This window comes from Babylonia areolata, chromosome 20 (genome assembly GCF_041734735.1).
Source record: "Babylonia areolata isolate BAREFJ2019XMU chromosome 20, ASM4173473v1, whole genome shotgun sequence".
In the NCBI taxonomy this organism is placed as follows: Eukaryota; Metazoa; Mollusca; class Gastropoda; order Neogastropoda; family Buccinidae; genus Babylonia; species Babylonia areolata.
In genome coordinates, this window is record NC_134895.1 from 50,583,786 (window position 1) to 50,598,013 (window position 14,228).

General features: G+C 44.8%; 1 protein-coding gene across 2 annotated transcripts; it reads right to left on the reverse strand.

Moving 5' to 3' along the window:
* Window positions 1–1,117: 1,117 nt before the first annotated feature.
* On the reverse strand, window positions 1,118–12,923 carry LOC143295129 (uncharacterized). 2 transcript variants are annotated; one of them, XM_076606693.1, is made up of 4 exons: window positions 12,788–12,923; window positions 10,808–11,096; window positions 8,895–9,094; window positions 1,118–5,800 (listed from the first exon to the last, which is right to left on the reverse strand). In XM_076606693.1, exons 2-4 carry the CDS (start codon window positions 11,091–11,093, stop codon window positions 1,412–1,414), a joined length of 4,875 nt encoding a protein of 1,624 aa, XP_076462808.1. In that variant the 5' UTR covers window positions 11,094–11,096; window positions 12,788–12,923; the 3' UTR covers window positions 1,118–1,411. The 2 variants fall into 2 exon arrangements, with proteins under 2 accessions (XP_076462808.1, XP_076462809.1); XM_076606694.1 differs by having other exon boundaries at window positions 12,745–12,882.
* Window positions 12,924–14,228: the final 1,305 nt, after the last annotated feature.

Below are 14,228 nucleotides of genomic sequence, written 5' to 3' on the forward strand. Positions count from 1 at the left end.
ATGTATGTAGACATGCTAAACAGTAGGCACAGTATGAGCATGTACAGTAAAACGTACACCAGAAATTAATCACAGACTCACACAATCAAAACACATCCTCTACTGGTGCTCCTCGTATTATATCAATCCATCGTCTGCAACAGAAGGTAGAACTTAACACAAAGATTCAGTGATAAAACAGACATACAGCGTAAATTCCACCTTGCTCAACTCGCCAAAGTATTTTTTCTGTATCATCGTTTTTTTGTTGTTTGTTTTTTGGGGGTTTTTTTTTACATTTTGAAGTCACAAAAATAAGCAAACTTCATTCCCAAACACACCTTCAACATAATTTCAATGCCAGTTTTACCTGACCAGTACTGTAGCAGTTACAAGTGAGTAAACAAAGAATACAAAGAATGTTTCAATGACATTGTAACAGCTCAAGAATGTAACAATCAAGCAATATTTGATCATTTCAATGACCTGTGTGGAGATGTCATTCGGTGTGGACTTTCCAAAAAAAATTCTGTAGCGATTATTCACCATTTCTATGCCACAGACTGAATTCTAAATGGCTTTTTTCTCTCCCCTCTGCCTCCTCTCCAATGCTGACAGACCATCAAATATCTCACTCAATTTGGTCTGAGAGTCAAAAAAAACAACATACAATTCTTGTGTAACGACATGCCCAGCACGCCGGAGGTTAGTCAGTGATTAGAGAATCATGAGCATTATTCAAAAAAGTTGAATATCAAAATCTAAGCTTCATCAGTAAGTCAATGATTTCGTGGAGGAAAAAGACGCACGTCGCTCTCATACAAAACCATGTTCATGACTGTGATGACTCCTGATCATCCATGATGTTGCCTTACAATTACATTTATAACAGACTTCATGACTGTGATGACTCCTGATCATCCAGGATGTTGCCTTACAATTACATTTATAACAGACTTCATGACGGATGACTCCTGATCATCCAGGATGTTGCCTTACCTTTATAACAGACTTCATGACGGATGACTCCTGATCATCTAGGATGTTGCCTTACAATTACATTATCCTACAATTACATTTATAACAGACTTCATGACGGATGACTCCTGATCATCCAGGATGTTGCCTTACCTTTATAACAGACTTCATGACGGATGACTCCTGATCATCTAGGATGTTGCCTTACAATTACATTTGCAACAGACTTCATGACTGTGATGACTCCTGATCATTCAGGATGTTGCCTTACATTTATAACAGAGTTCATGACGGATGACTTCTGATCATCCAGGATGTTGCCTTACATTTATAACAGAGTTCATGACTGTGATGACTCCTGATCATCCAGGATGTTGCCTTACATTTATAACAGACTTCATGACTGTGATGACTCCTGATCATCCAGGATGTTGCCTTACATTTATAACAGAGTTCATGACTGTGATGACTCCTGATCATCCAGGATGTTGCCCAGCACCTGCCTGACCTGGTCCCCTTGCTGCCTCAGGAAGCTCATGAGGGGCTGGGGGGCAGGCCTCCCTGAGGACTGGTGACATTCCTCCTCTTGCGGCGATGCCGGCATGGCCAGCTCCACGCCAGGCGCTTCAACGCTCACTGCCTCCAGGGATGGCCTCTCCTCCTCACTCCTTTCCTTCACCAGCTGTGAGGAACCTGCAAGGGCAACACCTGCTGTGTCTTTATCCGACTGCTCTTCTGACGCCTTGGAACAGTCCTCGCCGTCCTGAACTGCAGGGAAAAAGTGGGGTGGGGGGGAGTCTTGCTGGCTCTCCAACTTTCTTTTCAGGACGTGGGACAGGAGAGAACGGATGGTCCTGGTGGCAGGTGGACCATCCTGGGGACTCGGCGCTTTCTCCTGTGCCGGTGGAGGGACTGCCGGATGCATCAGCTGGAACTGTGCCAGCTTTTCCATCAGAGGATTCGCCGGTCGATTCAGCTGAAGGTTCCTGACCTGGTTTGGTTGAGGACTCGCCGACTGTTTCAATGAAGTTCTGTCAGTCTGAGTCAGAAGGGAGATAAGACTGGGGTGGGTGGTGGAGGCAAGATGGGGCTTGGGAGCCGAGCCAGAAAGAGGGGCGTTTCCACGTGACTGGGAAGCCAAAGGGTTGTTGTGGTGGCGCGTTGCCAGCACTGCCAGCAACTGGGAATGGGAAATGTCTGCAGGTGAGCTCAGCTGCTGCCGCAACAGCTGCTGCTGAGATGAGGAGGGAGTGTCAGAGGGTGAAGCTCCCTGCGAGTGTCTTTCCTTCTCTCTTTTCACACTCACCTTTTTTTGCCCCTTGAGGAAACAGCTATGTTGGGTGCAGTTCTCTGGCACAAACTGCTGGCAGACCTCACACTGAACCATCGTTGTCACCTCCTCCTCTTCCTCCTCCAAGTCCTTGCAGGCTTTGGCCTGTGAAGCCAGCTTACCCTCCCTTCCCTCTTCACTGGCTTTGTTTTGGGGATGGGACTGGAGGATACTGCGAATAAGCGGCAACTGTTCCTGAGGGGACGTCTCCTTCTGGACACTGCAGCCTGAGGTGGAGAGGGGCAGCTTCCTGTTGGAGCTCTGCTGTCCCCACACCCACTCCTGAAAGGGAGGGATGCTGGGGGTAGGACTGTAGGCTGTCAAAACGCTGCTGTCAAGGGAGGAGGCCGAGCTGGGCTGTGACTTGGCACTGCCTTCATTCAAAGGCTGCGAGGACGTGGACCCACACTCGTGTGTGAACCACAGGTGCAGGGAGGGCACTCGCATGCAGCACTTGAGGCACTGGATGGCCACCACGATGCCCTGTGACCGGCTCTCCACCTTCTGGGTGACCATCAGCACCCCCCTCACCTGCCCCTCGTGGTCAGACAGCATGTGCTGCACCACACGGGGCAGGTCAATCAGGATGCTGCTGCAGCGGTAACAGATGTAGCGGTCAAAGCCGCCCACTCCTCCGTACATCTTGGCCATCACCGTGCACACGGAACGGAACAACAACATCTGGCTGGTGTGCAGATGCCCCAGATGGTCGTCCAGATGCGCCCTCAACTGCTCCCGGTGGTAGCTGACAAAGTGGCAGTTGCTGATGGGGCAGTTGAGAAAGCCTGCCCACTCCTTGATCTTGCTGGAGAAGGTCAATGCAGCATTCTGTATGGAGGATTTCAGGATGTCAAAGATGTGGCCCTGGCACTGCAGAACATGGACCAGGTAGGACTGGCACTCTGTGAAGAGAGCGGTCTTCAGGTTGGTGCACTGGGTCCCTGGACAGATGAACTGCAGACAGGATGGCTGGGCCTGGGGGCGCACCATCAGGAGGTGTCGGGTGTCCGGGGCGTACCTCACGTGGTCCTTCATCGCCTGCAACGTCAGGGGCTGGCGCCGGCATGTCAGACACCGATACAACTCGTTCTCATCTTTCACTTTCTCAACATCATCCTCTGCAGCAGGGTCTCGCCTAATGCCTGGGTCTTTCCTGACATTGAGATCTGCCCTCATGCTTTTCCTCCTTCCTAAACGCCTTCTTTTTCGTACTTTGTCCACAGAAGCTTTTCTGCCTTTTGTCTTTTTCATGGAATTGTCATCGTCTTCTTCTTCAGTGCTCACAAGTGTATCTGAGAACTCCAGACCTTTTGGAGGCTCGTAAGTTTTATCATCTAGGTTATCCAGCTCAATGTCACTCTCAGATTCCACGGTGCTGTCTGACAAATACTCAAAATCCTGATCACGTCGGGAGCCCCGAGCACGCTGGGTCCTTTCGTGCGACTCGGACAGTGGGAAAGAGGAGAAGTGATGTGGAACACCGCTGTAGCCCGAGGAGGTGGAGGGCTGGTCCATCCAGCTGACATGGTCGTCCCCCCCGTCCTCTTCGCCTTCCCCCTGGGACAACTTCTCCTCTTCATCCACACTGCTGCCGGCCCACGTGTCTGGGTCGCCTTTCCCTGTGCCATTCTGCATCCCCGCCTCCTCCATCAGCTGGGCGTGGTGCTGGCGCCGGTGAGTCAGCACCACTGTCTTGTCGTAGTCCTCGAAGTGACAGAACCCACACTCCCACACCACCTCGCTCTGTGTGGTGCTGACAGGGTTGTCTTCCCCTGTGGGGTCACCACCACTCTCCGCAACCTGCCCTTTGACCGACCAGGGGCTCAGCCGTGTCTCCATGGTCAGCAGGTCTCTCAGGGACATGTTGGACCATGACTTCAGTGTCTCTGACGCTGAAATGGCGACCACATGTGATGATGCAGTCTGTCTAGCTGGGCTCTTTTCAGAAGAACGTGACCCCTCCTCACTTCCTGTACATCTGGTGACTGGTGCAGAGGGCAAGGACTGAAGCGTGCCCTGGGGACAACGCCTCCTGCTGCGTAGCTGGGGGAGTGCATCTTGTGATTCAGACACCGGCATGTCTTCCTGGGACGGTGCTACCCTGGGACCAGCAGACGTCATCAGATTCAGAGCTGTGGAGTATTCCTCACTGCTGTCCTCACGTTCCTGTTTGATGAAGGGAGGCGAGGTTCTACCTGGTTCACCATCTGAATGAGAAAGACCCTGACTCTCCAGGTTGAGCGACTGCAAGTCTTCGGATTTCACTGACACAGCTCTCGGACCTTTTTCAACACTCTCTGTCTTCCACTGCTTACTGGACGTCAGTAGGAAATTATCTTGAAACTGTGCAGGTAAGGCTGCAGCGTTAGTGTTCCTTTCTTGCATTTGCCCCTCTTGCCTTTCAAGCTCATCTGACTGTCCGGCGTCTTGCTCTGTGTCCAAGTTGTCAGCCCTGTTCACTGAAGACTGGCATGACCTCTCATGGAGAGGTCGGGTCAGCAAATGACGCAGCATGGAAGGGCTGGTCTGGTCGTCCCTCAACCCTCCTTCACTGGACCGGGACTCAAACCCTGAGAAAGCCGACGTGGACTGGGCGGTGTCGATTAGGAAGTTTTCCACCAGCCCCTGCGAAGCCAGCCTGCTGGGCTGAGCTATCAGATGCACTGGGTGAGGCTCAGGAAGTGGGAATTCTGATGCAGCTGACGTCGTCATGGCCGCAGGATGGACGCCAAAAGATTCCTCAAACTGCCGCTGCAAGTTTTCCACTCGGATGTTGGATAGCGGAGGGCTGCTGACAGACCTGGACAGAACATGGCCTTGCTGCCTGGCCTGCTGGCACATAGGGTCGTTCACCACCCGGGTTGGCTCCTCCACTGGCTCCTGCTTCACACAAACAAGTGCATCCCCAGGAGAACAGGCAGCAGGCTCACTCCCTCTGCGTCCAGCCTGACCAGGCCCCTCAGCACCATTTCTGCCCAGAGCATGGGCAAACTCTCCGTGATCACTTTCCGTTTCTCGCTTGATAGTAGAAACCGGAGCCTCCCTTGTCCACTTCTCAGTGGACTTGGTCGGGACTGGAGACTGGCAGGTTTCAGGCTGCCCACTTCTGGAGGTCAGCGTCTGGTCGGTTCCCACATCAGGCTCCATACCCGAGGAGCTGACTATGTTCTCCATGACATGGGTGGTGACCCTGGATTTCTGCTCCGATACTGAAGGCTGACTAGAGCCATTCCTCTCTGGATAGGGCCTCTCTGGAAACTGCAAGGGGAGGTCATCAACGCTCTCACTGCTGCTCTCCTCATCTTGAAGTTGAAGTCTCTCCGCATCCTCCGCACGGGAGACGCTCTCACTGCTGTCTCTTTTAAAGCGCTTGGGAGACGAGGGACCTTCCTGCGTGTCATGATGGCTCTCTCCAGCTTGCTTCCTGGCTTCCTCACAACCCGATTTGGGGTCAAAATGAAGCTGGAACAGGTCACGCTTCAGATGACAAGCTCTCAGTCGCTGCTCTCGGAACTGCAATCACACATACACACAGGAAAAGGTTAATGGTTTGTCAGTGCAGCACACTTCATTAATATCCTGCTGTGCAATGGAAGTCAGTTTCATACTCAATATCCTGTTCATGAAATAACTTTCATTGTTAGTGGGCTTTTAAGTATGATATCTTTTAACAAAGTAAAACATGGCAATACTAACTTACCACTTTCGGGGGTATGCATGCTGGGTATGTTCTTGTTTCCATAACCCAATGAACGCTGACATTAACTACAGAATCTTTAATGAGCATATTCGATCATCTGCGTGCATTTTCACAAGAAGGGGGTACAGGCATTAGCAGGTCTGCACAAACACTGACCTGGGAGATCGGAAAAATCTCCACCCTTTACTCACCAGGCACCCTTACCGAGATTCAAACCCCGGACCCTGAGACTGAAAGTCCAATTCTTTAACCACTCGGCTACTGCGCCCACCATAGCATTTGATACACAAGACATGGCTTTGACCAGCAGCTCAAGTTTCAAGCTGAGGCAAGGACACAACATCAATCATGGACAGTTCCCTGTGGACTGCTGCCGCTTGGATCATGACAGATAAGCCCCGATGTGGCCATGTGTTGGGAACCCCAAAGGAGCAGTGTGGGAGTGATGTCACTGAAACAGCATGAACGATGGGGCAGCAAATCTTTCTTCTTCTTCTTTTATAGCAGATATTAACAGATTGTAGGAATCAAAAGAAAATACTTTTATAAGGGAATGGGGAAAAAGAGCTAATTAGCTAAAAAAAAAATATATATATATATATATATATATATAAAATAAAAAAAAGAGCAGTAACTGATGTGAACAAAAAAACTGGCAGAACGTGAGACTGAGCAAGAAGAGTCCACTTCTCTCTGGGTCACAATATGAAAGAAAGTAATGGTGAGGATGACACAGCACTAAACTAAAAGGACCAAACTCTGCCAGCCGAATGAACCAGAACTAAGCTCTCAGTGCTGCACGACTGCTGTCAAGAGCAAACATCCTGGCGATAATTTGCACCAGTCCGACCCAGCACGGTATCCAACTGTTGTCAGTAAGGGGTTCGGTAGATGGTGTCATACCTGTTTGTTGATTCAAAACCTGCACTACTGTGCACTACCAAAGTCACTCAACAGCAGCAGTTCAGGGTCTCTTCTGGAGTGGGTCGCCTCAGGATGAACACTGACAGACACCTATGGGCTGCCACCATTCACGCCAGCCAAACATTAACTCACTCGGGACGACAAGTTTTCTCCCTTGCTTATTACGTGTTGAGCTATTACATATAAAAAAATCAAATTTCTCATCTTATTTTTACAGTTTTGCCATATGTAGAAAATACTGCCAATTTTTCACCCCGAATCACCATACCCATGCTCGCTTTCTGCATTAAATTCGCTTTCTTCTTCGTCATCATCCACCTCTTCAATGTCCGACCCTTCAGTTTGTAGCATTTCAAGTACTTCGGCAACCCTAAAACGCTGCCGTCACTGCCTTGTTCTCTTCACAACATTCTGAGAAGAGTCCGCTTTGCTAACAGGCTGGCACGCGAGCAGACGACCGGTCAGTGACTTTGTCAGTGTGTGTGCAAGACAGGCCACACATCCCAGGCTGACCAATCATACTGTTCGATTGTGGAGTGACCCAGAATAGCGCACTCTGCTTGGCTAATCACAAAATCACGAACACGTTTTGTGTAGGAATGCGTGAAGTAAACATAGTAGACTAAAGCAAATAATGGGTGTAATTATAAAACCAAATATGTATTGTAAACTTGCAAAAATAACCACCGAAAATTTTTTTTTTTTTTTTTTTTGTCAGAACAGCGATTTCCACAACAAAATTTTAGCCTTTTGGTGACCTGGAAAAAACAGGAAATGGAGACGCACATGTGCACAAGGTTATCGCTAAAAATAACTGGGGAACCCCCACGAAAATCAGACGAAAGGGGGTCTGCAAACCATTCCTAACAGCTACCCTTGGGAGGCTACTAGTACTGTGACAGCTCACAGATGAAGACCAGGTGTGGCTGTGAATGAGGCACCTGTTAAGAGAGTGGCATGATGATGATGATAATGCCCACTGTGGCAGATGGTGTTGCAAAAAGCAAACATACAAACCAAAGAAAGTCCATTAAATGTTCAAACTGATACCACAGCAGATCCTCATAAAGTATGTAATCAAATGTGTAAACCCAACGAAGAGAAAAAAAATAATGGAACAAAACGAGCAAAAAAAACAAAACAAAAAATACACAAAAACAACACAGACTATATTCAAAGAGAAACAAGCTTTCCCACCCCCTGAAAAGAAAAAAAAAAAAAACACACACCAAAAAACATCCAAAATGTTACAATCAGGTGAGACCCCATCTCTGCCCTTTCTATACCAGCCACACACCCCCATCCCCATTCCCCCCAAACCTCACTTGTCCGTTCTATTTTCATCTGTCCTCAGTCAGAGACCAAGCTCTATGCGGTTTACAGCTGAAAGAGCTCAGCATTTAGGCATTCATCAATTTGTTTCCTGTGTCAGTCAATCAGGCTTCAGTCATGTGCACACACATGCACACATACACTATGCACACACACACACACACGTGCATCACATGTTATTTGTTGTTGCAGAAGGTTTGCTGCGTAGTCCAATAGGGCATTTGTTACAGTTGTTTGATGTTGGCGTTTATAACGTTTCCATTTTGCAGAAGGTTTGCTGCGTAGTTCAATAGGACATTTGTTGTAGTTGTTTGATGTTGGCGTTTATAACGTTTCCATTTTCCCTAGCGTTGTCTTTCCCTATTCACCCTCCACACATACACACACTTTTACCCCACCCCCCCTCCCACAACCCCTACCCCCACATTTTTTTGTTTGTTTTTTGTTGTTGTTTTTTTCTCGTCTAATATCACCTCAAGTGGAAAGACGTTAACTGAAGACGAACGAACGTACATCACATTACTGTACAGCATACATCTAACTCACATCCTTCCCCTATTCCCCCCTCCCCACCCAACCCCAATCCCAATCCATCACCACACTCGCGATCTAAACTAAATCATTCCAAGGCCCCCCCCATTTTCCACTGACCCTGGAGAACTGGGGGTGGAACTTGAGGCCATGGCTGATGACGTCGTAGCGGGAGGGGGCCACGTAGTGGCAGAAGCGGCAGACGAAGCAGTGCTGCGAGGCCACGTGTTGCAGGAGGCTGGCCTTGCTCTCTGTGTCGAAGGGGCACCAGTTGCACCAAAAGAAGGGCAGCCGCACACTGGACTTGAAGCTGTCCGCTCCTGCAATGAATAAAAATTATATTAAAAAAAATGTGTGTACATGGTCTATCAGTAGATTTCTTCAACACAATTTTCCATGAGTTCTTTTTTTGGTGCACCCAGTGCATGCTGCACACATAACCTCAGTTTACTGTCTCATCCAAATGACTTGGACACTCAGTTTGATTTTCCAGTCAAACTTGTGAGAAAGGGCGAGAGCAAGAATCAAACCCAGACCCCCACAAACACTGTTCTGACATTTAACCCTCTTGTGCAGTCACTTACGCTTACTTTTCTCTGTAAACATACTGTAAGGGAGTTAACTCCAAAATTTTAGTATGGTTATATAATCAAAATTTAATGTAAATTAGAGAAAATCAAACTGCCAAATGGAAATATTGTTTATTCTTTATGTTCTATTAATACTGATCTTGCTATGACAAGTTTGAAGAAGCTCCCACTGACCGTTTTCTTACAACAAAAAAATAAGTGTGATTTTTCACTTTGCATTGCTTCTTTTTGTATGCTTGCTTTTATCAAACACATTTTCACAAAAAGTAATAAAATATGAAATCCAGCATCCTGTATTGACGCACCATTGTCTAAACCAAACATTTACAAGCAGTACAAAATATCAAGCAAATTCTATGAAGCTGAAAGTGAAAGTTAAAAGAAAAGAAAAGAAACTAGGCAGATATGCAAGATTAAAACAGTTCAAAGTTTGCATCATATTTTTTTTTATTCACAGTAAAACAAAAATTAAACAATTTAAAGAAAAAGAAGACAAAAAAAGAAATCAGCTTGTAATTCTCAGTGGTGGTGCATCAAATGGATGATTGCTTTAGCACTTTAGCCCTAGTTCTTCACAAAAAATCCGCGATTCCGATGTTGAAAACAAGTGACCACTCTCATTCTCAATGAAGACGCTGCTAAAAACCATCTTTTTCGGAATTCTTTGGCAACATATCTTCATTAAAAAAAAAAATCATACAACTTCATCCCAGTCAATATACAAATCACTCTCAGCCTCATCTGCCTGCACATTCAAAGTCCTGTGCAGTGCATCCCATAAAATCTTACTTTTCTTCAGCACTGTCTGCCACAATAGGATGCCAAAAACTGAGGCCAATCATCTTCAGAATGCTGATTCACTTCAAATCTTTAATTAAAAGTTTATATTTTCTCAACTACTGCACATATCCATGCCTGTGTTTTTCCAGCTGGAAGTAAAAATGCCAGAAAAAGTGGAAATCACATTCTCATGAAATGTGAGTTCCTATGGTAAATTTGGCGGCCCCCACATTTGTCCCAAGTTTTATTGGGCACCGGCAAGCGCTCAATGTCACAGCACTGTGAGTTTTTACCAGGTGCTGGTGGGCACTCAAAACAAAAGAGGGTTAACCATTCTACTATCTTACTCACCTAAAGGAATGCTAACACTAGTAACAGCAAATTCAAATACTAATTTTTGATTTGCAGCAAACTATAAAAAAATGTTTACTTTTTTTTTTCTTTTCTTTTTTAATCACTCCACACTGTAGATACTCCTACCCTGTAAACAACTGACCTCAGATCATTGACAAAGTTGATATCATATTATTGACACTGTCAACAATCACTCGACATGGATAATTTACATGTGTATATATATATATATATATCTAAATAATAACAGTTCAATGATTTGGGGGAGGAAAAAAGTTTGACATCTGCCTCCACCACACACTTGCCAACCTGAAAACGAAGCACTGGTCTTGGACACGACCGCGCACAACATCAAGTTGTCATCCACAGGCAGCATGGCATTGCTGGCATGGCTGCCATCACCACCACCGCTCTCCTCATCCCCCTGATTCTGAGACTGCAGGTGGCCGCTGCCACCTCTGCCCTGGGTCAAGGTCTGGTCCTGGAAGACTGAGTCTAAATGCTGCGATGCCTTTTCATGGAAGTCCTTGATCTGGCACAGGGACGTGGGGTCTGATGGTCGCAAGACCGAGCACATCACTTGGTAGCTAGTCATGGTCTGTGAAGAAAGAAAAACAACTACATTGTACAGCTGTAGTCATCAAAGTATGTCTACGTCATAGTCTGTGAAGAAAGTGACTGAGTGCATCACTTTTAAACTAGTAATGGTCCATAGATGAAAAGAGAAAAATGCCTTGTTCAATCTGTTGTCAACAAAATACGTCTATCATACTCTATCAGTCTATTATCTATGTCAAGAAAGAAAAATGCCTTACAATTAACTAATTCAATGACTGCCAAAGAACAAGTACAACACAATTTATGAAACTGAAAGGTTCAAGGTTCAGAAAAAGGCTTGCTTTGAACCATTATCATACATTAAAAATTTAGTGATTTACACTGAGTGTAAAATCTACTTATAACTAATATAAGTTATACTGGTGTTTGAAATGGAAACGTTCCATAATATTTTGTAACTGTATTGATAAGGTATAACATAAAAATAAATAGATAATTAAGCCTAAAGAAAGCTTCTCAATGCTGACCTTTTGATGTCAAGTAAGAAAATATCAAACGAATACATAAATAAGCAAAAACCAATAAACTTTCACAGTTTCAGAAAACACACACACAACCGAGTGATAACATCATATGTATAGTGGACCACACCCATAAATTCATGCAATATGCCTTCACACAAACTTGTATACACACATACACACACACTCACACACACACACAGTGACACACACCCACATTCTGATACTGTACTCTGAAGAGGAATACATTAATAAAAAAAAAAATAAAAAATTATACTACAGTACTACTATCAAAAACACACAACTTTATACTTGACTCTTCACTGAGTGAGGTGTGATCGACTCAGATTCAGAATGAAATCCAAAACATACACAAATAATCACTTTTTGCTTATTTCGCATTTTGAACAAATGAAATAATAATACAACTTTGTGAGTTAGCTATAAATCTATACAAAAAAAAAGCAATTATAATAATGAAAAAGTGTTTTTTAGTAATCAAGACTTTAATAAGTACAATCTTTGTAGAAAAAAGGCAAGCCAAAAATTGACAAAAACAAACTTATGACTTACATTACAATTTGTTATACATATTTATGCACTGAAATGGCTGAAAAGCTGGAAAATGAATTTTTTTCATTATTATCAAAATTAGGAATCAAGTAGACATTAAAACAGAAAACAGTAATCATTTTCTTCCTCACACTTTTTAAACTTCATGTGACCTTTTGTCCTTGGCTTTGTCCCCATTTTGATTTGACTGGAGGTGACAGAGTTCAAACTCAAAATTTTTTTTTTTTCTCCCCCTTAAAAAAAAAAAATCATGATTGAGGAACCATAATACGATAATTGTTCAAGAAGACAATAATCATGACATTTTTAATCTAAAAAATCTGCAACTTGTAATTCCCCCATGACTTTCGATGACTTTCACCGGATTGATGTCAGTGTCAAGAGACGTGACCCCAATGGAACGGTTTCTTGCCCTTTCTTCGCATCGCCGAGACTGAAATATAAGTACTTTTCGCAAAGAACGAGAATTTTTTCTCTTAGCTGAACAAGTATCCAAGCTTTTTTGTTTTAGATTATAGCTTGGCATGTTGTAACTATCCTACATCAGCAGTATCTAGCCTTGACATCAAACGGGAAAATCGCCACCTGCCAAACCTCGTTATCTGTGAACAGTTGCTCAAGGATGATGGCGACTTACAGATGAAAACCAAGGCGAAAACGAGAGTCACAGTGGAACGTTGGTCCTTACACTGCAGCCAAACACCACTGTATTGTCCACTGTGGATATGTTCACACACCATGTAAAACAAATGCCATACTACCGCTGCCAACAGCGACTTAATTAGTATTCATCACCCGTCCGTTTCATGGCGTCCAGAACAAAAACGGAAGTAAACAAAAACATGTACTCAAGGGAGGCCAGTCCCCGTCATCTACTTACCGGAAACTCATGAATTTCTCACACGATATCCACACGAATTTTCATATCACAGAAGTGTGTAAATAATGATTTCTTGAAATATTGATTGAAAATCTTTATTCTGGTTATATTACCCTGGTCAGTCTCATGCAGATAAAAAAAAAAATCTTATTAGCAATGTTTGATGGACGCCCATCGCTAAAATCCTTTGTCGTCGTCACACACTGACACACGTGACACACACACACTCTCTCTCTCTCTCTCTCTCTCTCTGTAAGTTAAAGCAGCGAGTGTGGAAACAGACACATTCATTTCGTCATTGAGAGAAAAGTGCATTATACTTTGCACTTTGAGCTGTGTTGAATAAAGAGAATCATAAAAGGCCATCGGGATAACTGACTATGTATCTTGATCATTATGATGGCACCACCACACAAAGAAAATAAGCATTTATCTAGGACAACTAGCTGTTGCTTTTATGATTATGATGATGATCAGTGATGATGATGAGTAGGAGGAGGAGGAGGAGGATTATATTGTTGTTGTTGTTGTTGTTTTATCATTATTATTGTTCTTGTTGTTGTGTTGTTGTTGTCGTCGTCGTCGTCGTCATCATCATCATCATCATTATCATTATTATTGTTATCATTATCATCATCATCATTATCATAATTATTTCCTTGTTTTTGTTATCAGTCGTTATTATTATTATTATTATTATTTGTTGTTGTTGTTGTTGTTGTCGCCACGACCTGCCTTCTTCTATGGGTGTATGAAGATTAGGAGAATATCCAACAAGCAGGTCGTTAATTTCCGCACCAGGCAAAAAGAAAACTTCAAGAAACGGATCAACAATGAAACTGGCCTGTTGGAATGTCCGGACAATGATGCCTGCATGGGCTCTCCCAAGATCTTCAAGACATCAGCGACGCCAGAGAGACGGCCGTCATAAACAGCGAGCTGAAGAGACTAAATGTGGACATTGCCACTCTGCAGGAAACACGGTTGGCTGACTCAGGAACACTAAAGGAGAGGGACTACACCTTCTTCTGGCAAGGAAAGAGCTCTGATGCCCCAAGACAGTACAGAGTAGGCTTTGCAGTTAGGAACAGCCTGCTGAACATGATCGAACCAGGCAGCGGCGGTTCAGAACGACTCCTGACTCTCCGCCTCAACACCTCCAAAGGCTATGTCACTCTCGTCAGTCAGCGCATATGCT